This window comes from Mauremys reevesii, linkage group 10, assembly GCF_016161935.1.
Source record: "Mauremys reevesii isolate NIE-2019 linkage group 10, ASM1616193v1, whole genome shotgun sequence".
Classification (NCBI taxonomy): domain Eukaryota; kingdom Metazoa; phylum Chordata; order Testudines; family Geoemydidae; genus Mauremys; species Mauremys reevesii.
In genome coordinates this window covers 60,477,416-60,501,975 of record NC_052632.1, presented here as the reverse complement: position 1 = coordinate 60,501,975, position 24,560 = coordinate 60,477,416, and the positions used below count along the sequence as shown (strand labels likewise).

The following is a 24,560-nucleotide window of genomic DNA, read 5'->3' as shown; positions in this document are numbered from 1 at the left end:
AGAAGACTGACATGAACAATGGCTGAGAAAGCAGAGATGATATTCACAGAATCACAGAAATGTAGGACTGAAAGGACCTCGATAGGACATCTAGTTCAGTCCCCTGCATTGAGGCAGAACTAAGGATTATCCATCTCATCCCTGACATGTGTTTGTTTAACCTGTTCTTAAAAACTTCCAATGATGAAGATTCTACAACCTCCCTAGGTAATTTGTTCTGGTGCTTAACTACCCTAAGGCCTGGTCTATCCTGGGGCGGGAAATCGATCTAAGATACACAACTTCAGCTACGAGAATAGCGTAGCTGAAGTCGACGTATCTTAGATCAACTTACCTCCCGTTCTCATGGCGCGGGATCGACGGCCGCGGCTCCCCTGTCGACTCTGCTTCTGCCTCTCGCCCTGGTGGAGTTCCAGAGTCGACGGGAGCGCATTCGGAGATCAATTTATCGCATCTAGACGAGATGCGATAAATTGATCCCTAATAGATCGATCGCTACCCGCTGATCTGGCGGGTAGTGTGGACGTACCCAATAGTTAGCAAGTTTTTCCTAATGGCTAACCTAAATCTCCCTTGTTGCAATTTAAACCTATTCCTTCTTGTCCTGTCCTCAGTAGTTAAGGAGAACAATTAAATCACTCGCTTCTTTATAACAACCTTTACATACTAGAAGACTTCTGTCCCCCCAACATAAGTCTTCTCATCTCCAGATTAAACAAACCCAATTTTTTCAGTAGTTCCTCATATGTCATGTTTTCTAGACCTTTAATTAGTGCTTAATTTGTAATGAAAGAGGTGCCAGAGCTCAAACAATTTTTTTAAAAACTTTTATAACTGAGGCAGCAAACCCAGAGGTGCAAGGGCGATGAACTGCCAAGCCTAGAGGTGCTGGGTCTCAGCCCTGGCAAGCCCAGACACAAATGAAGTACTGCCTTTCATCATTTTTGTTGCTCTCCTCTGGACTTTCTCTAATTTGTCCACATCTTTCCTGAAGTGTGGTGCCCAGAACAGGACACAGTACTCCAGTTGAGGCCTTACGCTGAGTAGAATGAAAGAATTACTTCTTGTATCTTGCTTACAACACTCCTGCTAATACATCCCTGAATGACTGTTTGCTTTCTTCAGTTTTGTTTTCCATGCTGTCTTTGGGAGACACCTGGAAGGCTCTTTTGTAGTGCAGTATATTTGTGTTTGCTGTTTAAAGCAAATGGCATGATAAATAATATTTAACACCTTTCATCCATAGATCTCAAACACTTTGCAAAGGAGAGTATCATCATCCTTATTTTATGAATGGGGAAGTGGAGGCACAGAGAGGTGAAGTGCTTTCTCCAAGAGTCTGCACCCGGTCAGTGGCTAAGCTGGAAGTAGAATCCAAGACTCCTGGATTCCCAGTCCAGTGACTGGACCGCTGCCACTGTACATGTAACTCTCTCACACATGAGGATGTGTGGGTAAGGATAAAAGGGGTTAAAAAAACAAGGGTGATGTCTTGGTAGGGGTCTATACAGACCACTTAACCAGAAAGAAGAGGTGGATGAGGCTTTTTTTTTTTAAACTACTAACAAAATCATCCAAAGCACAGGACTTGGTGGTGATGGGGGACTTCAACTACTCAGATATCTGTTAGGAAAATAACACAGCAGGGCACAGATTATCCAACAAGCTCTTGGAATGTATTGGAGACAATTTTTTATCTCAGAAACTGGAGAAAGCTACTAAGGGAGAGGCTGTTCTAGATTTGATTTTGACAAAGAGGTTGAGAATTTGAAAGTGGAAGGCAGCTTGGGTGAAAGTGATCATGAAATGGTAAAAAGAACAGGAGTACTTGTGGCACCTTAAAGACTAACAAATTTATTTTAGCATGAGCTTTCATGAGCTACAGCTCACTTCTTCGGATGCATAGAATGGAACACACAGACAGGAGATATTTATACATACAGAGAACATGAAAAGGTGGAAGTATGCATAACAACAGGAAAAGTCTTTTCCTTCCATTCTATGCATCCGAAGAAGTGAGCTGTAGCTCATGAAAGCTCATGCTAAAATAAATTTGTTAGTCTTTAAGGTGCCACAAGTACTCCTGTTCTTTTTGCGGATACAGACTAACACGGCTGCTACTCTGAAACATGAAATGGTAGAGTTCGTGATTTGAAGGAATGGTAGGAGAGAGAACAGCAAAAAAGAGAATATGGATTTTAAGAAGGCAGAGTTTAGCAAACTCAGGGAGTTGGTAGGTAAGATCCCCTGGGAAGCAAATCTAAGGGAGAAACAACTGAAGACAGTTGGCCGTTTTTCAAAGAGACATTATTAAGGGCACAAGAGCAAACTATCCCACTGTGCAGGAAAGATAGGGAGTATGGCAAGAGACCACCCCTGGCTTAATCAGGAGATCTTCACTGATCTAAAAATCAAAAGGAAGTCCTACAAAAAACTAGGTCAAATTACAAAGGATGAATATAAACAAATAATACAAGTATGTAGGGACAAAATGAGAAAGGCCAAGGCACAAAATGAGATCAAACTAGCTAGAGACATAAAGGGTAACAAGAAAACATTCTTCAGATACATTAGAAGCAAGAGGAAGACCAAGGACAAGGTAGGCCCGTTACTCAATGATGGGGAAAAACAACAAGAGAGCATGTGGAAAGGGTGCTCAATGACGACTTTGTTTTGGTTTTCACCAAAAAAGTTGGTGGTGATAGGACATCTAACATAGTGAATGCCAGTGAAAATGAGGTAGGATCAGAGGCTAAAATAGGGAAAGAACAAGTTAAAAATTAGTTAGACAAATTAGATGTCTTCAAGTCACCAGGGCCTGATGAAATGCATCCTAGAATACCCAAGGAACTGACTGAGGAGATATCTGAGCCATTAGCGATTACCTTTGAAAAGTCATGGAAGTGGGGAGAGATAATGAAGCAAATAATTAAGCAATCAATTTGCAAACATCTAGAAGATAATAAGGTGATAAGTAACAGTCAGCATGGATTTATCAAGAACAAATCCTGTCAAACCAACCTGACAGCTTTTCTTTGACAGAGTAATGAGCTTTGTGGATTGGGGGGGAAGCAGTAGACACATTATATCTTGACATTAGTAAAGCTTTTGATCCTGTCTCGCATGACCTTCTCATAAACAAACTACGGTAATGCAACCTAGATGGAGCCACTATAAGGTGGGTGCAAAACTGATTGAAAAACCGTTCCTAGAGAGTAGTTATCAGTGGTTCACAGTCATGCTGGAAGGGCATAATGAGTGGGGTCCTGCAGGGATCAGTTCTGGGTCCAGTTCTGTTCAATATCTTCATCCATGATTTAGATAATGGCATACAGAATACACTTATAAAGTTTGTGGACGATACCAAGCTGGGTGGGGTTGCAAGTGCTTTGGAGGACAGGATTAAAATTCAAAATGATCTGGACAAAGTGGAGAAATGGTCTGAAGTAAATAGCATGAAATTCAATAAGGACAAATGCAAAGTACTCCACTAAGAAAGAAATAATCAGTTGCACACACAAAATGGGAAATGACTGCCTAGGAAGGAGTGCTGTGGAAAGGGATCTGTGGGTCATAGTGGACCACAAGCTAAATATGAGTCAACAGTGTAACACTGTTGTAAAAAAAGCAAACATCTTTCTGGGATGTATTAGCAGGAGTGTTGAAAGCAATACATGAGAAATAATTCTTCCGCTCTACTCCACGCTGATGAGGCCTCAACTGGAGTATTGTCTAGTTCTGGGCGCCACATTTCAGGAAAGATGTGGACAAATTGGAGAATGTCCAAAGAAGAGCAACAAAAATGATTAAAGGTCTAGAAAACATCACCTATGAAGGAAGATTGAAAAAACTTTGTTTGTTTAGTCTGGAGAAGAGAAGACTGAGCGGGGACATGATAACAGGATAGGACAAGAAGCAATGGGTTTAAATTGCAGCAAGGGAAGTTTAAGTTGGATATTAAGAAAAACTTCCTAACTGTCAGGGTGGTTAAGCACTGGAATAAATTGCCTAAGGAGGTTGTGGAATCTCATTATTGGAGATTTTTAAAAGCGGGTTAGACAAACACCTGTCAGGGATGGTCTAGATCATACTTATTCCTGCCATAAGTGCAGGGGACTGGACTAGATGACCTCTTGAGGTCCCTTCTAGTCCTATGATTGTATGATTCTATGATGTGCATTTATTCTTACCCAAGGAGGCTGGCTTTCACCAAAGATTGGTTGGACACTGAAGATTCTGGTTGTCTCCGCGCTGCCTTCCACTCAGCTTAGCAGCTCAGGTTCAAAATGTTTCCAATGAAATCAATGGTTTGGTGTTCTGGTTCCTTTTATTTGTGTGGCCAATCGCCTACGAGCCTGAAGCACGCCCCTTTACCACGACTGCATTTTAGGGAAGTCTTCCTTGGTGCACTAGCACAGTACATTTCTTCTCTCAGATTGTGACAATGGGCTAAGCAGATGATGGTGTTCTCTACTCATCACATTAATGTTGTGGGTAACTAGTCTCTCTTTGGCCAACAGCCTCTCCCAGCATTACATCTGAGTAATTTGGCTAGCAGCTGCAGAATTCCCTGCAGACAAGCAAGGGGAATCCATTCTCTTGGTCCAGCCCTGAGCCATTCAGCAGCCACTAAGGCTGGAGTAGCCTCCATAGCTGTAGCACCCTCTCTCAAAGGCATGGAGAAGATTGGATGATCTTTGTAGCAATGGATTCTCCAGCTCTGTCAGGGTTCCCTCCCCACTCTGAACTTAAGGGTACTGATGTGGGGACCCGCATGAAGACCCCCTAAGCTTATTTCTACCAGTTTAGGTTAAAAACTCCCCAAGGCACAGGTCCTTCTTTGTACCTTGGATTAGGTAACGCTGCCACCACCAAGTGATTTAAACAAACATTTAGGGAGGGCCACTTGGAGCTCTACCTTCCCCAAATATCCCCCTGTGACGAACTAGGAACGTTCTTAATGTTTTCTCTGAATACTGTGTTGGTGCCTCAGTGCCCCCTATGCAGTTCTTAAGTATCTAGGTGGTGGAATAAGGGTGTATGGTTGCTGCAGAGCAAAGGGCCAGCGTACATAAATGCCTGACACTCTGTCTCCTAGCAACTGATGGCCTGGGCCCCTCCTCTGCAAAGGTACCAACTGAAGGTGTTGGAGACAAAGAAATCAGGTGACCTCCTGGCCCAGGAAAGGAACTGAGCAGAATAGGAGGGGCTAGAGCGGGTTCTCAGTCTGGAGCTGACTGGGGACGAGGAGTGAAGTGCAGACGTGGGTGTCTGGCTCACTGCCCCCCAAAATGGACCCGGCTGAGGGGTCCAGTTCTCTGTACCTACAAGCTCTGTTTTAGACCATGTTCCTGTCATCAAATAAACCTCTGTTTTACTGGCTGGCTGAGAATCTCGTCTGACTACGAAGTGGGGGTGCAGGACCCTGTGGCTTCCCCAGGACCCCGCCTGGATGGACTCGCTGTGGGAAGCGCATGGAGGGGCAGAGGATGCTGAATTCTCCAAGGAGAGACCCAGGAGGTGAAGCCGTGTGAGCTTCTTGCCCTGGAGACAGTCTGCTCCAAGGGAGAGGAGGCTCCCCAAAGTCCTGCCTTGTTTGGTGGGGAGCAGTTCCAGAGCATCGCCTGGGGACTCCATGACACCCCCCCAAGCTCCTACACCCCTTTTCCTGGGGAGGCTTGAGAATAATATCCTCACCAATTGGTACAGGTGAACACAGACCCAAACCCTTGGATCTTAAAACAATGAAAAATCAATCAGGTTCTTAAAAGAAGAATTTTAATTAAAAAATAAAAAAAAAAAGGTTAAAGAATTACCTCTGTAAAATTGGGATGGTAAGTACTTTACAGAATAACAAAATACTCAAGAAAACAGAAGATCTCCCTTCTAGGCAAAACCTTAAAGCAGTGGTCCCCAACCTTTTCAGTCTGGCAGGCGCCAGATGAAGGACCGTGGCGGCGGTCAAGCATCCGCCGAAATGCTGCCAAAATTTGGCGGCATTTCAGCGGTGACACCTCTGGATGACGTCACAAACCAAAATAAAAGTAAGCTAACGCATTCCTTCGCTAGTACTTACTAAAACTAATGGAGTTGGATAGCTTGCTTTCTTGATCAGTCTCCGGCAAGCACACAGGACAGACAGACAAAGAACAGACAAATCAAAGCCTCCCCGCCAGATCTGAAAGTATCTTGTCCCCTTATTGGTCCTTTTGGTCAGGTGCCAGCTAGGTTACCTGAGCTTCTTAACCCTTTACAGGTAAAAGCATTTTGTGCCTCTGGCCAGGAGGTGGATTTTATAATACTATATACAGGAAGGTTGCTACCCTTCCCTTTATATATATGTCATATATATATGACAAGCTCTATCCCCAATTTTCTTCTATGCAACAACATGCAAGGACACACTGTGGAGCTCGACTCCTCTTTGCTTCCCAGGGATGGGGTCCTCCCCAACTCTTCCCTCTCTTACTCAGTAGAAACAAAATGTCTCCACTACAAGAGTCCTTGGCACCTACAGAGATGGCAGCAGCAAGATGTGCCCCACCACAGAGAAGCTAGCGAAAGACTAACTACAAGCTCATCTAAGTGAAGCCAACATACTAGACCCAGCACAATCTGGCTTTAGTGGCACTGATGGATTATCTCCTCCTGACAATGGATTCTCACCGCCCTAGACCTCTCTGCAGCATTCAACACTATTGACCATGAGATACTGCTGTTTCACCTGACAGAGGTGGCAGGAGTTCAGGGTGATGCGCCAAAATGTTTTCAGTCCTTCTTGGAGTGATGCACCAAAGAACAGTAATGGGAACTGTGCTTTCATCACCAGATCCTTCATCTGGGGGGTTACACAAATATTAATTCTCTCTTTGGTTCTTTTCCACATCTATATGGAACCACTGGTGAACTGGTTAGATGGCATGGACTCAAGTGCCAGTGATATGCAGATGATACACAGCTCTTCAAAACTTTTGACCATATCAACCACCACCAAGATGGCCCAGTGCTTGGATGAGATCAGCTTATGGATGAACAACAACTGGATGAATCTGAATCCAAGCAAAAGAGGGCAAAGGAAAGTATTCTGAGGAGTTTTCAGCCATGGTAGAGTCTTCTGTGATTGAAGGTTCACATCCACAATTGGTCAATTCAGTCCATAGTCTAGGAGTACTCTTGAATTCCTCACACCACAATAGCCACAAGTAATGCTTTCTACCTTCTCTGGTTGGCTGGGAGACTCCATCCCATCCTGATGGATGAAAACCTGGCCTTAGTTATTCAGGACTTCATCACCTCTCAGATGGACTGTTGCAATGTAATATACCTGGGCATGAAACCTTCAACACTTACAAAACTCCAATTCATACAAAATGCTCTTCAGCAACACAGGACAGGTGTGATGTGCTCACCGTAGCCTCTGCACTCTACACTGGCTTAGGAAATTAACTCCCCAGGACAGGACTACCACAACCCTCACCACTTTCCATTCCAAGTGCAAGGCGGATTTCTTTGACCTTGCTTTCTCTAATATACACACACAGAGAAAAAAACAAATAAAAGAAATCCATGCTATCAAAACAAGACACTCCACTGCTTCTTTCTCTGGGAACAGGATGAGTGAACAAAACATGTGACAGCAGTTAGTCAAGTTGCTTAATGCACTCCTAGAAGGTACTCAGATACTATGGCAATGACCATGATATAAAAACCCTTATAGAATAGAGTTTGGTATTGGTGGTCAGTAGGTGGTAACTGAGTGGGGAGTCAGTGAACACCAACTTGTACAGTACACTGTTTGAAAAACAGTTTTTGTTCTTCAAAATCACTGTTAAATTATTAATGCAGATGAATTTGGTAAATTTATTCAAGTGACTTGAATGGAATATCATGGATTGAAGTGTTCCTCCATAGCACAGATTTTAATCTTTGCAGATGTTCTATTGTCAAACAATATGCTACTTTTACCGGTATATTAAAAGTGAATTAAGTACAAGTCAGTAATGTTTGGCAATGAATTCATGTATCAAACAGGCTCAACAACCCATGATTACTACAAAACAATGCTATTTTTCTCAAGTTCTCATTAGAATTACAGTCTGAGCTCCAGTGAAGTAAGTCCTTATAGGTCCCCAGAGAGAAGAGACTGTTTTCCTAAATCCTCTATGTTTTTCAGTAAAAAGCAGTCTGCATGTTATTTGATATTTTTCAAATCTCTTTCTTCGGGAGAGAAGCTCATCTTATTCAGGAAATGCATGGAACATGATCAGAGCAATGAGAAATGTGAATTGCAATATTTACAATGTGTAAGGAAAACATCATCAGAATTCTTGAAAAATACACAGGGTCTAACTGGATACTAGCCAAAATTTCATAATTTATGAAAATGTCATTTCTGAAACAACTTCTTCTACAACATTACTTCTGTAGGCTCAGACTTAAATAAATCTAAATACAGATATTCCTCTCCAATTGTTTGAACAGCAAATTTTTTTGGTGTGTACTAGAGCTCTTATTTAACTTTTGTCTTTACTAGAGAAAAGTTGCCACATAAAACTAGATGCTTGAGAAAAATTCACAACGGATTAATGGATTATGGGCCATTTTGAGAAGAAAGTGTGTTTTTCTTTTGTTGTTAAAAAGAGAAGCCCAGCAACAAGAGAAACAGAACGTTCAAATCATCTGCCACCATTTCAAATGAATGAGAATAGATTCTTCACAATGGGATAAAAATATAGTACATGATGCATTAAAAAAAAAAAAAGGACGTAATCCCCAGAAGTAAATTTTATTCTTATAATTAACAATAAACAAAGTCCCTGGAATATTTTGGCGCCTCAGGGGAGATTACTCCAGTAAGAGCAAGACTAAGGGCTAGTCTACACTGAAGTAATACAGTGGCGCAGCTACGTGCTTTAGCTGCACCACTGTAGTGATTCAGTGTAGACACTACCTATACTGACAGAAGGGGTCCTTCAACTGGTGTAGACAATCCACCTCCATCGATCTAGTACTATCTACACAGGGACTTAGGTTGTCTTAACTACGTTGCTCAGGAGTATGGATTTTTCACATCCCTGAGTGACACAGCTGTGTCAATCAAATTTTCTAGCGGAGACCAGCCCTGGGAACATGAATGGATTTTCACAGTATGGCTGACACTTAGCAGTCTGCAATCACACACCCATATACCAGTTGGCTGCAGTAGGTTTCCAGAAGCCCTTGCTTTTCATAATTCCCTGCCTATAGAACTAAATGCTTTCAGTATACTTCAGTGCAAATGGACATATTGCCTACAGTTGCCAAGACAAAGCATTGCCATAAATAGACAATGCACAGATGGTTTCTGGCTGACTCAATTCTGTCTTTTTTCCCACTGAACTGATGGAGGCCTATATCATCCACTCTAGAAATAAAACCACAATACTAACAGTGTCTCTGCAGATCATGTTTAGGAGAGATGGGCCAAGCTATAAAGTTCCTATCTGGACTTTGCAGGCATTCTGATCTGCAATTTGTTCCAAGCTTTTCTCTGCCATTTAAAGTGCCAGTAGACAAATAGGCTAGTGCCACCAAACACCACGGTGGTAGACAGCTTTTTGTTAGATTAATGCTGCACTGTAATTAGAGTGTTTTGAGCTGACCTAACTCTCCATGTTGGTTTTTAAAAAAGTTTTGAGGCATTTTGTTTTACCTTCAGGGAAGGTAGAGTCACCCACCCTGGAGAAATGAGAACTCCCCTTGAGAATTCACTGGTCTGGTCTTTCACATCCACACAGTGTTGCTGAGCTTTTGCATTCAGATTCTCACACAGTTCACAGCTTAACTTGGAATCATGCAAGGTTTTCAGTTAAGTTAATTCAGTTCATCATCCGATGCATCCAGGGCCGGCTCCTGGCACCAGCGAAGGAAGCAGGTGCCTGGAGCGGCACTCTGTCCGTTATTGGGGCGGTACGTATGGGTCTTCAGCGGCACTTTGGCGGCAGCTTAAGCACTCCGTTTTAGTCTTCGGTGGAAATTCGGCGGCGAGTCCTTCATTCTGTCTCTTCCTCTTCGGTGGCACTTCGGCGGTGGCTCAACTGGGTTTTTCTTTTTTCTTTTCTTTTTTTTTTTTTTTGCCGCTTGGGGCAGCAAAAAACCTGGAGCCGATCCTGGATGCATCTACCCACATGCACAAGCTAAACTGTCAAAAGTCATGGAAATTAAAAAATATATATACACAAAAATCATGGAACCCATGACTTCCAGAAAGGCCATGGCAAAAAATCAGACTGAATTATAATGCAATATTATTCAAACATCTTTCATGTGGGATTCCTTCCCATAATTTCCACTTCATAGGCAACAAGGGTGTAGGATGCTGTTCTTTCTGAAGACTTAGGCCTTTGCTACACTTGCGAGTTACAGCACAATAAAGCTGCCCCGGGTGCCCTAGCTCCCCATCCAAACTGGCAAGGCATGCAGAGCGCTCTGACTCTGCAGCTACAACACTGCTGGTATTCCACCTCGGCGAGTGGAATAAGGTTTGCTGCGCCCCCGCTGGAGCGCCGGGGCGCCAGTGTGAACAAGGTATTATATTACTGTGCTGTGATCAGCCTCCGGAAACGTCCCATAATCCCCTTAAGTCAAGTGGCCACTCTTGTCATTGTTGTGAAATCGGCTGCAGGAATACGGAAATGCCCTTTCAAAGCTCCATTTCGGAGAAGCCAGCTGCTTATCAGCTCCAAGAAAAGCAAACATTTACTGTTTGCTTTGAGTGAGTGTGGGGGCGGTCTGAACTTACAAGGCAGCATGCTGACACACACAGCACCCCAAAAACCCACTCCCCCCACATACACACTCCCTGTCACACTCCACCCCATCCTCCCCGATTTGAAAAGCACATTGCAATCACTTGCATGCTGGGATAGCTGCCCATAATGCACCACTCCCAATGCCGCTGCAAGTGCTGCAAATGTGGCCATGCCAGTGCGCTTGAAGCTGTCAGTGTGGATAGACTGCAGCGCTTTCCCTACTGCACTGTACGAAAGCGGGTTTAACTCACAGCACTCTACATCTGCAAGTGTAGCCATGCCCTTACACTGATAAGCAATATATTCACATTATCTGCATAATTACTCCATATCTGACATCCCAGTCCTTGTCCTCAAAGGACATCTGCACAACACCTTCAAAAGACAAGCCTGAGAATTTAAATTTACAACTCTGCTAGACACTGAAAATCATGGACTTAAGACACTGAATTTATGGCTCATTACAACAGTCTATAAGCCACAAACCCTCCTTTGTCCTACAACTGTAGAAGTGTTTAACTGCCCATATCACTTTGAATGGTCTTCTGCAATGTGTGTTAAGTCCTTATCTGTTCCACCATCTATTTAGCTGTAACACGCTGAGTACCTTTCCCAGATCTGAATAAGAGCTCTGTTTAAGCTCAAAAACTTGTGTCTCTTTCACCAACACAAGTTGATCCAATAAAAAAATATTACCTCGCCCATCTTGTGTCTCTATTATTTGCATAGATAAAATGGGTGAGGTAATATCTTTTATTGGACCAATTTCTGTTGGTGAGCGAGACAAGCTTTCAAGCTACATAGAGGAAAAGCTGAAGAGCTCTCTGTAGCCTGGAAGCTTTTATCTCTCACCAACAGAAGTTGGTCCAATAAAAGATATTACCTCACCCATCTTGTCTCTCTAATATCCTGGCACCAACACAACTATGAGAAAACTACAAGCAATATATTATTTACATAGGCATTTAAAATAATTATCTTACTCCCAAACTATCTCACTGCACTAGCCTTCTTGTTTTAATTCTACAAGGATATGACAGTGTATCAGTACCTGAATGGCATCCCTTCTCAAAACAGTGAGCAAGGCACAATAAAAATCCAGGATCCTGGATTTAAATTATCATTTTCACATTGTGATTAGAAGATAGCATCTATTTCTTGCTCGCTTTCAAGGAGTCATGCTAGATTCCAAATAAGCAAAGCTTGCTAACAGACTCATTCAAAGTGCTTTCACAACCAAAAATAATGAATTCAAAACAGCCTGGCTTTGAAGGGAGCATTTATTTGAATTAGTCTGTATCCACAAAAACAACAAGGAGTCCAGTGGCACCTTAAAGAAGTGGGTTTTTTACCCACGAAAGCTTATGCCCAAATAAATCTGTTAGTCCAGGGGTCCCCAATGTGGTGCCCGCGGGCGCCATCGAGCATCCGCCAAAATTCGGCGACGATGCCTCTGGATGACGCCGCTTGCCGCCGACAAGCAACATCATCCAGAGGCGTTGCCACTGAAATGCTGCCAAAATTCAGTGGCATTTCGGCAGATGCTCGACCGCCACCATGGTCCTTCATCTGGCGCCCACCAGACGAAAAGGTTGGGGACCACTGTGTTGGTCTTTAAGGTGCCACTAGACTCCTTGTTGTTTTTATTTGAATTCTCTCTTTCAAATATGTACAAAGTGAAGCATAAATATGTCACCTCAAATTCCCTTCTTCTGGAACTTACATAAAGTCTTTGTTGTTGTCCTTAAACTTTACAGAGCTTTTTTTTTTTCAAATAGTGAGTCTCTCCTCCCCACAAAATAAAGCCTGTCCACTCACATACTAAACTGATTTGCAAACAAGCCATTTTTAAAAAGTTAACACAAGATAAAGCAATAACAAGGGTGGGAGGAGTGAAGAACTGATTTAAATTATTTTGTGTCTTTTATACAAACCACTTACCAAGTTCTGTGGCTGCTGGAGAAGTTTCATCAGAGATGGATGGCTGTAACCTAAAACAAAAGAAGGAGACTATTTCCATCTGGTTTCAAGTAGCCTTTTTGAGATTTATTCATCAGTATGTACTGTAGAGAGTAACTTTATTTTCTTAACTTGCTTTTTTCTTAGTGTCATCTCTAACCTTTGCATGTATTAAAGTATTAAAGGTTGATTCTTTTCTAAAGTGGCACAAACTGTTATTCCCCTATGACTTACAAACTTTTCAGTGGCTTTGGGACAAATGCAGCATCTGATTACAGGGAAGCGTGCAATACAACCAAAGACTCTGGTGTAAGACTTCACCAGTGTTAGGGCTTATCACCAAATTGACAATTAGGCTGAAATGGACCATGATCAACGTGCTCTCTGTATGTGTATATATCTCTCCTCAATATATGTTCCATTCTATGCATTCGAAGAAGTGGGCTGTAGCCCACGAAAGTTTATGCTCAAATAAATTTGTTCGTCTCTAAGGTGCCACAAGTACTCCTGTTCTTTTTGTGGACACAGACTAACACGGCTGCTACTCTGAAACAACATGATCAGTTGCCCTATTAAAGTTTGATTAAAACAGATAAAACAATTACAGACAGTTTGAAAAGGAATCAGGCCCACAGGTGACATATGTGAATCTTTCTTGTATAAATGAAGCTCTTTGGTGATTAATCTTTTTAACCATCAGTTTGAAGTGCTGCCATCCACTTGAGTGGTGGAAATTTGCTTCCTCTTCACTCTGGGGTTACCAAGTTAACACTTCTCATTTCTCTTTAGTACCAAATGTATCTGTTACCTGCTTTCTTTGACTAAGAATGGTATCACTGTTGCTAGATCAGTGTCACTAATGTTTTTCAGCTCAGATTCTATTACTGTCAACGTTTAAAAAGCATGTACTGTGGACTGCTTATTTTCCCACTCTGAAGAGATTCTTTCCAAGAACAGAGGGACAGTAATCATAACCATGGTTTGAGTAAAATGACCTTCATCAAGCACTGAACATTGTATTTTTGTACACACTCATTTGTCCACTCAAAGTCAATCTGGAAAATTATGCTCCATCCTTATGCTTCTCAGCCCATCCTAGTCCCCCACTTCCAAGCACAGAAAGGATACAAATATCACCCAAAAGTGTCCGATGATCACAAAGTGGGAGGAAAGGACCCCACGTAGCATCATTCCACCTTTCAACTTGTGGAAGTTCATACACAAGAATGGCGCATAGTTTGGGCTCTTGGGTTTGGTGAGGGGGTATCTGATATAATCCCAGGGCCGGCCACATTTTAGCACCTGAGTCGGGGAGCTCAAATGACACTCCCATGCCCTCTCGCTTGGGCCAAAACATTGAAAGATCTCAATTCTACCTTCTTCCTGTTCTACTCCTCTCATGGTACTGCTCTGCTACCTACCCCAATAAAGAAGAACTAACAACTTAAAATGCCTTGTTCAAAAACTTTAAGTAACACTTAACTTTCAAACACCTGAACAGCAAATGTAACTTTTCTTGTCTGCATAGTAAACACTGGCATTTTTATCTGTTTCAATAATCAAAGTGGTGCTTTCTATGCCTTCTTGGCTGCAAAGATTTGAACAGCTTCCTGCTGAAGGTCCACAGTCTGGGCCAGCTTATGCTCTACTGAGATGGTTGCAAGGCCGACCAGCCTCTCCTGTGTCATTGTGAAGTGTAGATGTGTTTTTATTAACTTCAGCTTGGAGAAGCTGTGTTCTCCCCTGGCACCTGTTACAGGAAGTGTTAGAAGTATGCAAAGAGCAACAAAAGCATTTGGAAAGAGGGTGGTCATCTTATTTGTGCAATATATTCCAGAACAGCCTTTGGAGTTGATCCTGCTGAAATGTATCTTGAAAGGGCTTTCAGTTCATCACCTAAATCACTCGCATCAATATCGTGCACGTCATCATGAGTCAACACTGTTTCTAGTGCCCTGCATTACTGGTGTAGGTCTTCTTCAGGTATAGTCAGGAGTTTTGGAATATCATACAACATCCCAAATATACTGCTGTGTTCCTTGAGCTGCATGAAACATTCTTCAGCTGACTGTATTGCACAATCTAGCACCTGGTTAAAGAATTCAACTTTGAACTGTTGTTTGGGGTCTCTTATGGGTCCTGGATCATCTAGACTTAAGAAACTAAACTCAGCAGCCTCCACCACACTCTTCTCAGATCTACACTTTTCTTCAGGAATGTGCATGGTTACATCCATTTGAGATGGAGATATGGATGCTGCAGTAGCTGCCATGTCACCTGCACTCTGACTAACTGGAAGATCAGGCATCCCTTCACCAATCACATCCTCACTGGAGCCGGAAGGCTCACCGTGAACATGTGTGTCTATGTATCTCAGGAGAGCTCCTTCCTGCTTAGATAGAAAAGCTTCTTTTGCTTGCTTTCTTTTTCTGAATGCTGCCCCAGAGGGGCGTTTTCTTCTTTCACTCATGACTGCTGTTCTGTGCCAGCTATAGTGGCTCTCAACACTCAATTGAAGGGGACAAACAAGTAGGCTGTTGGTAGGGCTTGAGTGAGGGAAGATATCAGTGTCTTAAGGGCCTAACTGGCTCCTTCTGCTTCAGTTAACTGCCTGTTCTCCTCAAGTGGGTTCAGGGAAGCAGCAGGAATCAGGAAGCTCCCTGAGAAGCTGGTGTTAATCAGTCCAGGCTCCTGGGGGTGTTAGGGAGTTACATAAGAGGCTCCTCCTCCTCTCTCTCCCTGCAGCTCCTGCTGCTTTCTGTTATTCCCTCTCACCTTTTCTCCTGCCTGCCTGTTATGTCTCTTATGCCCTCCTTCCTCCAGCACAGCACTCCACCATCTCTGTGCATCTAGAGCAGAGAGAATACATATACACCAGCAGCAGACACAATTTTCTACACTCTGGGTCCTAGTGGTGCCCTTCACAGTCTGGCACCTGAGGCGGCCGCCTCAGTTCACCTCATGGTAAAGCCAGCCCTGTATAATCCCTGGCAAAGTAGCATATTATATCCAAATGAACAGCATGAACGGACACTGTATAGCAATAGGGTTTGGTTGCTCTAGAGCTGTAAGAGTTCCTGTGGCCAATGGATAGCAAGAGCATCCAGTGACCTGCCACCCAACAGCAGACCCACAAGTTCACTGTTCCCTACGGGAACTTTTGGCCAGGCCCACTTCCCCAGTGATATGCTGCCTCAGGAAGCCAGCTTCAAAAACATGAAGTTGTGAGAGTTATTGTTCCCTTCCCACCTGTTTTTTTCCCCAAAGGGAATAACAGTTTGCAGGAGAAATAGCACTTCACTTAATTAATACTGAGGACTTCAGTGACTCAGCCAGAGGTTATGGCTCTATTACAGTAGTGGGTGGGAAAGGTTCTGTGGCCTGCAACGTGCAAGAGATCAGACTGGTGATCATGACGATCCCTTCTGAACTTAAAGTTTACAAGTCTATAAAGGAAAGACAACGCCAAGCAAGTCTGCATTAAAATAGGTGTGAATGGCAACTACACATTTACTGAACTCCTAGGGTAAGTTCATTTAGCTATTACAAGTTTCATTACATAATGCAGCCTATCAGAGAATTATGGACCAGGTTTATATATGGGCTTTTTTGTCCCTAATAAAAAGGTGCAGTTATAATTGTACAGCACAGGGGAAATTCAGTGGCACAACGGCACTGTTCTAGCGAACGTTTTGTACAGATACCAACAATGCTGAGGCCTACCCAGCAGCGAGAAACACTAGGCATCACACACAGCTCTGCCAATGGCTTGACAGCTCTCTCTGGCACATCTGTTACATTTGGATAGCATTCATAACTACTTTCCCACATTAAGCACTCATTCCACACAATCTCTGAAAGATTCTGCCTTTTTAAAAAAGGAGTAGGGCCACATTCTTAGCCATGCCTTCACTTGTGTACATGCATCTACGTAAACCAACATTTTGCAGGTGCAGACACCAGTGCATGATCTTTGACAATCCTAACACAAGGTGTGGGTAAACATGTACACATACACCAAAGTACATGGACAGGTGCATGACAAGGCTGTAAGTCAATCCTACTGTATTTATTTGAGGTGTAACACATGCAGTAATGCTACTATGGCCATAGGCGGCAGATTATATACATCTGCGGTGCCCGGGCTCCAGGAATATTCAGGGCCGGGTGCCCTGCTCCAGCAATATTTGGAGCTGAGTCTCTCCCCCGGCCCTGCCTGGATCGGGCCCCGGCCCCTGCGGGCCTCCCCCCCCCCTCCGCCCTGCCGCATCCCTGCCTGGAGCAGGTCCCACCCCCACCATGCCGGGTCCCTGCCTGCTGGAGCTGTCAGAGATCTGCTCCCGGCAGAACGGCTGTCTGCTGCCCCAGGGTCCTAGTGCCTGCCCTCCACTAATGGCAAGGCAGGCTGCCCTTACCCTGAGCCTCTCCAACGCCCCAAACCCTCAGCCCCAGCCAGAGTCCTCATCCCCTCGCACCCTAATCCTCATCCCCAGCCCTGAGCGCCCCCACATCATGAACCCCTCATCCCCCAGCCAGAACCCTCATCCCCTTGCACCTTAATCCACTGCCCCAGCCCTGAGCCCCCCCGTGCAACATGAACCCCTCATCCCCCTGCACCCTAATCCTCAGCCCCAGCCCTGAGCGCCCCCCGCAGCATGAACCCCTCATCCTCAGCCCCAACCCTCATCTCTCTGCACCCTAATCCTCTGCCCCAGTCCTAAGCCTCCCCCCGCAGCATGAACCCCTCATCCCCAGCCAGAACCCTCATCCCCTCGCACCCTAATCCTCTGCCCCAGCCCTGAGCCCCCTCCTGCATCATGAATCCCTCATCCTCAGCCCCACAGCCCTCCTATCCCCAAACTCCCTCCCCAGAAGGTGCACCCCCGTCCCCTTCCCACACACCCCTTCCCAACCCCAAACTCTGTCCCAAAGCCTGCACCCTTCACCCCCTCCTGCACACCCACCCCCTGCCCCAGCCCAGAGCCTGCACCCAGCACCCAAACTCCATCACAAAGCCTGCACCCTGCACCTCTCCTGCACCCTAATCCCCAGCCCAGGATCTGCACCCCAGACCTCCCCCGCTGAGCCCCCTCCCAGAGCCTTAGGCAGGTGGGGGTGGAGTTTGGGGAGGCGGAGTTGGGGGGCAGGTTCTGGGCAAGATCAAAATTTCTACAAACTTGCCACCCATGACAATGGCAGTGGAGTGTACAAGTCTTTGTAACATGTTATAATAGTTGTTCACCTCCATACCACTAGAGACCCCTAGTTATGTATCACTTTTTAAAGTCAAGAAAACCATACCAAAACTTATGTTAGATGTGCTGATTTTATCATCTTTCATCATGCTGGGGATGGGAAGAGAGAAGACAGGAGCTAATGTATCAGTATCTTTATGCAAGATGTATGCAAATGCAAGATCATTCAATCCATCTCAGTGTACAATAAATCTCTCCTTATAAAACTGCTGCTAACGATCTCTTACTCACGTTATACATTTCCAAATAAGAGGAGGCAGACATTTTTCATACGTGGAGGTGAAGTACACATTGTGCAGGCTGTGGTCCAGGGGCTTAGAAAGGTCCTCATCAAGGTACCATCTCTGCTGAACTCAACTCCTTACTACCTTTAATTCCCTGGCAGTACCTCAGAACATGCCACAGACCTCAAGTGAGACCAAATCCAGGTCATCCTCACTACTTAAAAGTAATATTCCCAGTGCATTAGAAATACAGTTACCTAAAGAAAAACTACACATTCCTCTTACATGTCAAGTAGAAAGGCACATTTTCTAAATTCCAGAGAACAATACGACTGGTACAAGACAGGAAAGCAGAGGGGGTTGGGAAGGTGAGCAGACTGGTACCTAAAATGCTATCAAAGCAAGAAGAGATTATTCCTGGGGGAATTCTGCACCAAAAAATTAAAAATTCTGCACACAATGTTTTAAAATTCTGCATATTTTGTCAAAATAACACAAAATAATCACACCAGTTTCAATTATAATTTATTTCAAATTAACTGCCAGCAAGTATGTCAACAATATAGACAACAAAAATTATTCCCCCAAGAGTAGAGAGTTAAAGAAACTCCTATGACAACCTAGTTCCAGTTGGGGGGTGCTGGAGAGGGCTGCATGGTGCCTCCTCTGGTCCAGACACACGTCTCTTCCCCATCTGAGCCCAGCCCAGACACATGCCCCCTCTCCTCTCCAGAGCCCAGCCACAGAGACCCTCAGCCCAGACACGTGCCAGGGGACATGGTGCAGCCCTGCCCTTCCTCATCCTTTGCCAGAGACAGGTCTCCCAGGCCCGCCCGTCCCCAAGTGGATGAGGAGCAAGCCCTGGAGCCAGAGAATGCAGAACCACCACCCCCATCAGGCCGGGCACTCAGCTCACTGAGAGCCAGGCTCTGCAAAGTGCAGCAGCCTCTAGTGGTGGCCAGCAGCTCTGCAGCCCAAATTCTGAAGGAAAAACATGACATTCTGTGCAGAACATTAATTATGCGCAAATTCTGCATTGCTCAGTGGCACCGAATTCTCCCAGGACTAAAAGATTCTTGGCTGGCTTCTGGCTTGCTTCTTCCCTCCCCGGCTCCCAGCCCCCTGCTAGAGGCAAGCTGGTAGCTGGTTATCAGCTCAGGACCCAGAGTTGTCACCCCAATTTGCTGTATCCTAGGGATGGCTCTGAATGTGATATTACATTTGCTCACGGTAATTATTTTTAACACTACTTCAGAATATCAAAACAGGAGGATTCTTCTTCAACTACAATAAATACAGTTCATCTGGAACTCAACCTGTATGACCTGTGGCTACTGATATATAACATACAGCAGGAGTTGAGTGGAAAAGGAGAGTTAAAAAAATTGTTTTGATTTTCCAACAAGCTTTGTTCTCCAACATCACTGCAATGAGCTCTCTATGAATTGGAGGCCTGATCTCACAGGGTGCTGAATGCCATCAATTCACACTGATTTCACTGGGAGCAGAGGGTATTCAGTACCTAGCAGGAAGTGCTTAAGATCTTTCAGGATCAGGTCATTAGCAGGGCCAGTGCAAGGATATTTTGTGCCCTAGGCGAAACTTCCACCTTGCTCCCCTCCCCTCCCCCGGAGCATCACTTATTATAAACTTTCAAAAATGAATACTGCATAATGTGCCATGGTCCATTAGAATTAATACAGAGAGGGAGGATTTGGCCCATGAAACAATAACTGTATTAAGATGCGGCCTGTGAAAAACTTTGAGAAACCTTGACTTAAATTTCTTTGGTGACATGATGTAATATTCAGTATTGCCAACCTCAACCATTCAGAACTCATGAGTTGGGCCCCCATAAAATCACTCGGTATCTGACCTCTCAGTCCTCATCCTCAAAGGAAACCTGCAAAATGCTTTTCAAAAGATGAGCCTGGAAGCTTGAATTCAAAATGTTGCTAGACATTAAAAATCATGATCTTCATAAAGATATTGGATTTATGGTTAATTACAACAATTTGCAACCCACTAATCTCCCCTTTTGTCCTGGGATTACAAGGGAGTTAATGGGCTACTTCACCTTGAATATGTGCTAACTACTTGTGCTAAACTATCTGTTAGATCTAGTGTTCAGCTGTGACACTGTTAGTACCTTTTCACACCTGAAAAAACTGTGTAGCTCGAAAACCTGTCCGGAAAGTTGGTCCAGTAAAATATATCACCTCATCCACTTTGTGCTATCACATTATTTAAAAGAGACAAGGGATTGAATAAAATCATGTGTCCCTGTAGCTAAACCCCATCACCATGGTCCTTTTCAAGTGTTCGTAGTAATAAGTTCAATAACAGATTTGCAGACCTCTGACATCTCTACTTAAAAATGACCTGTTCTTTATAAAACAGGCCTCTCCCATATGATTTCATATTGTAAAGTTTGTCTGATATTTACGGAAATTTCTGTTTCTATTTGACATTGACTCCGCTTGTGCATAATATGTATTTCTTACTTTACTAATCACTTCCTTATGTGGGAAGTGTGAAACCAACTGTTTTGGCATGATTTTCCTAGTTTTGTGGCTGTGTTTTATAATCAGTTGAATTACTTTTTAAAATGTTAGCTACATTAATTTCTTTGTATGCTATGGGTTTCTGAACAGTTTAAAGAGCAGGATACATCATTGCAGCTGGAATTGTTTTCTTGATTTAAACACTGCAAATAAAGAAAGTTGGGGCATATTTTTGAAAGTTAGGTTAATGCAAATATCAAGTTTTTAATCATGTAACTTTTTAAATAGGTTGTTTTCTCATAGATATCCCAGATTAATCCATACAGGGAAATACAACTAGAAAGTCCAGGGTTTTTTTGAGGGGTGGAGGCTTGGCCCATGCAACATGCGGGGAGGGGGACCCGAGTGGCTGCAACTTACAACTCCCAGATTCAGGTTGGCGCCGGGAAGTTTCCTGCCAAGCCACCTAGACAGAAATACCAAAATGCCTCAAAAAATACTATTGCCAGGTATTTCCAACATAATTGAAAAACACAGGAAGTTACATGAAAGTATGTCCTCACCAGACATGCCAAACCCGTGGGAAAAAAAATGCAGAAATTGGGCTTGTTTTTGGCTTAAGTGGCTCGTGAGTTGCTCGTTGGCTAGTTTTTGGCTTCTAGCTTGATGCTTCTTTTTTTTGATCAGCTCCTGGCAAGCAGGGGTAACGGGGGGCAAGCAGGGGCAAGGGTGGGAGAGTCAGGGGTGTACAGCAGGTCTACCACAGTCCCAGACTGCTCACTAGGGTGATCTAGTCACATAGAGTGTTAGGGTTCTTAGGGATTGGCTTGTTTTGGCCTTGTTTTGAAATGGAATTAGCTTGATTTTTGGCTTACTGTGAAAGTTGGGATGCTTATTTACCGTGTGAAAGTTGGCAACTGTGGTCCTCACCAGCTTTTTAGATAGAAAAGATTCAGGAAAGCATCAGATCTTTAGAAGTTAATCTGAAAAGAACCCCCCCTGACTCTTTTGAGAACTGAACTTCCCTAATAGGACACCACTGTTCCACATTCTCACAATCAAGAATGCAGATCTAATAATAAAAAATAATAATAGGACAAGTAATTAGAAGTGGAAACAATACATTTGTCTTCAAGCCATCTGACACTCAGTTATTGGTCTGACATCTGGGAACACTGGCATTCAGATGAATTTTCAAATAAATTGCTGACAGTAAAAATCAACTGAACCCAGCATTTTCTCTTCCTTTAGCCCAGACTGGAACTTTGAATCCTTTTAAACATATTTTTATTTTAATAACAACCCTCTCATCAAAGACCAAGATTAAATCTTGGGCCGTTTCAGCAATGAATACTTAAACTTCTGCATTAATATTTCTCTTCCCTGCTGCAACATCTTTAAGAGAATACATTAAAATTTTAAGACCTAACTCTGATAAAAGCTGGAAATGCTAAATATGAAACAACGCTCATATGGCATACAGTTCATTTGTTACAAAGCAACATGTCTAAGGTAGCATTAGACAGAAGTCAAGCAATGCTAACTGCTGTAGTTTGGGCCCCAGGAATTTCTCTGAACTTGGAGAGAAGTCATGATCAAATTTTTTTTTCAGAATAAAAAAAAAAAAAAAGGGACCCATAATCTGGGTCTCAACCCACAGTTGAGAACCCCTGTCCTAGTCAGACCTTCTCAAGGCTTAACTTTTTCTTAAACATCCTTCCCACTCTATACATCAGACACTGCAGTGCTCCACCATCTAACACCTAAATGCATCTTTTCAATCATGACCAATACCACGCACACTGGGCTAAATTCTGATCTCAGTTACTCTGATAATGCAGAGTAATGTCGATGAGGTCAATAGAATGACTCAATTCACAAGAGTATAATGGAGATCAGAATCTGGCCTTATATTTGAAAGGAGTCCCTAATAAAGACACTACAAAGGAACACCATTATTTTCTTGAATTAAGTTGCTCTGAAAATACTCCCTACCTCCTGTTCTCCTCTCTGCACGTAGTTCCTTTTATACTAATTTCTCCTTACCTCTGTTCCAGCTATACAGTACATCATCCTTCACTTGTCACTAATTCTACAGCAGATAATTATCTTTCAAAGAAGAAAAATCTAGCAGCTAGGAGGTATCAAGGAGGAAAAACCAACTTCCTAACACCCTAGTTTTTATGTACAAAACACATCATACTACATTCTTCCACAATTAATCACCACACATTTCTCAAACGTAAGAAAAAGGAAAAGGGAAAATTACATTAGAAACACCCCCACCAACCCACATACTAATGAAAACATGTCCCTAATTATCTCTAGTATAAATTACATAACCACAAGTGGCAACTATGTACCTAGCTGAAAGACATCTGCCCTGTGTTCAGATACACTAAACAATAGTTCTGACTGATCCAACTGCATGGCCTTTCCACTGAAAATGCCCTCATACTAGGGCTACAGGGATGTTACCCCCAGGAACCAAGAGCAGGAAAGACTCTCCAGATCTTAAATTTTGTGATTGGATATGGGTGATCTTTTAAATAACTCCACCTCAAGCTATTTAAGGCTTTACAGATTGTACTTGTGACGGGTTCGGTCACAGAGACCCCCTTGGGACTGTCACTTGATGTGCTGAAATTAGCTCTGAGCCCCATTTTCCCTGCCAGTTTGGGACTTTCAGAACCCCGTCTTGTTGAGACAGACACTCTAGCCTGCTGCAACACAGACCCAGGATCTGGTCCATGCCCCCAAAGCTGCAGACTTAACTGAAAACAGCTGAGCAGGTTACCTGTCTCCAGCACCCAGACACCCAGTTCCCAATGGGATCCAACCCCCAAATAAATCTGTTTTACTCTGTATACAGCTTACACAGGGTAAACTCAAATTAACCACCCTCTATAACACTGATAGTTGGGGGAGCAAACAGCTGTGCCTAAGTATTAATCACTTACTCTGGGTTTATTAATAAACAAAAGTGATTTTATTAAGTATAAAAAGTAGAATTTAAGTGGTTTCAAGTAATAACAGACAAAACAAAGCAAGTCACCAAGCAAAATAAAGCAAAAACGTGCAAGGCTAAGCCTAATACATTAAGAAACTGGATTACAGGTAATAGCTGAACCTTAAAGATGTTCCAATAAGCTTCTTTCACAGACTAGACTCCTTCCTAGTCTGGGCCCAATCCTTTCCCCGGTACAGTCCTTGTTAGTTCCAGCAGACATCTCAGGTGGTAAGCAGGGATTTCCTCAAGACTGGCAGCCCCTTTTGTCCTGCTCCACCTCCTTTTATAGCTTTGGCAAGGCGGGAATCTTTTGTCGTTTTGGGTCCCCACCCCTCCTTCTAAATGTAAAAGTACCAGATTTAAGATGGATTTCGTTATCAGCTGACATGGTCCCATGTCACTGTAAGACCCCTAGTCTCCCTTCCCCATGGGTTGGCCCACACGTACACAGAAAGGCTTTCAAGTAACTATGGCCATTTACAATTGATTGTTTCTGAAGCACCCTTAATGGCCTCCACTTAATATGTTTACTTCAGTGATACAAGTTCATATTTTATTCTCCTAACTGCAGATATAGAAATAATACATGCAGACAAATAGGATGGACACACTTAGTAGATTACAAGCTTTCTAATGACACCATACAAGGGGTATTTAGCATAAAGCGTATTCCATTTATGTCATATTCATAAGCATATTTCCATTAAGCATATGGAGTGCAACATCACAGTACTCACACACCTGCAAAAAGACAGCCAATGCAGAGCAGAAAGCAGATTGGGTTATAAATTCAATGTGGCTCAGCAAACTCAAGAGAA

The 24,560-nt window shown here is 43.4% G+C and overlaps 1 protein-coding gene across 3 annotated transcripts in view; it reads right to left on the bottom strand.

Moving 5' to 3' along the window:
* ABAT (4-aminobutyrate aminotransferase) overlaps positions 1-24,560 on the bottom strand; it is a 150,265-nt gene that overhangs the window by 22,720 nt on the left and 102,985 nt on the right. For all 3 annotated transcript variants that reach the window (XM_039493036.1, XM_039493038.1, XM_039493037.1), the window contains exon 6: positions 12,732-12,781. In XM_039493036.1, coding sequence (XP_039348970.1) covers positions 12,732-12,781 — 50 coding nt within the window. The remainder of the gene's footprint in view (positions 1-12,731; positions 12,782-24,560) is intronic.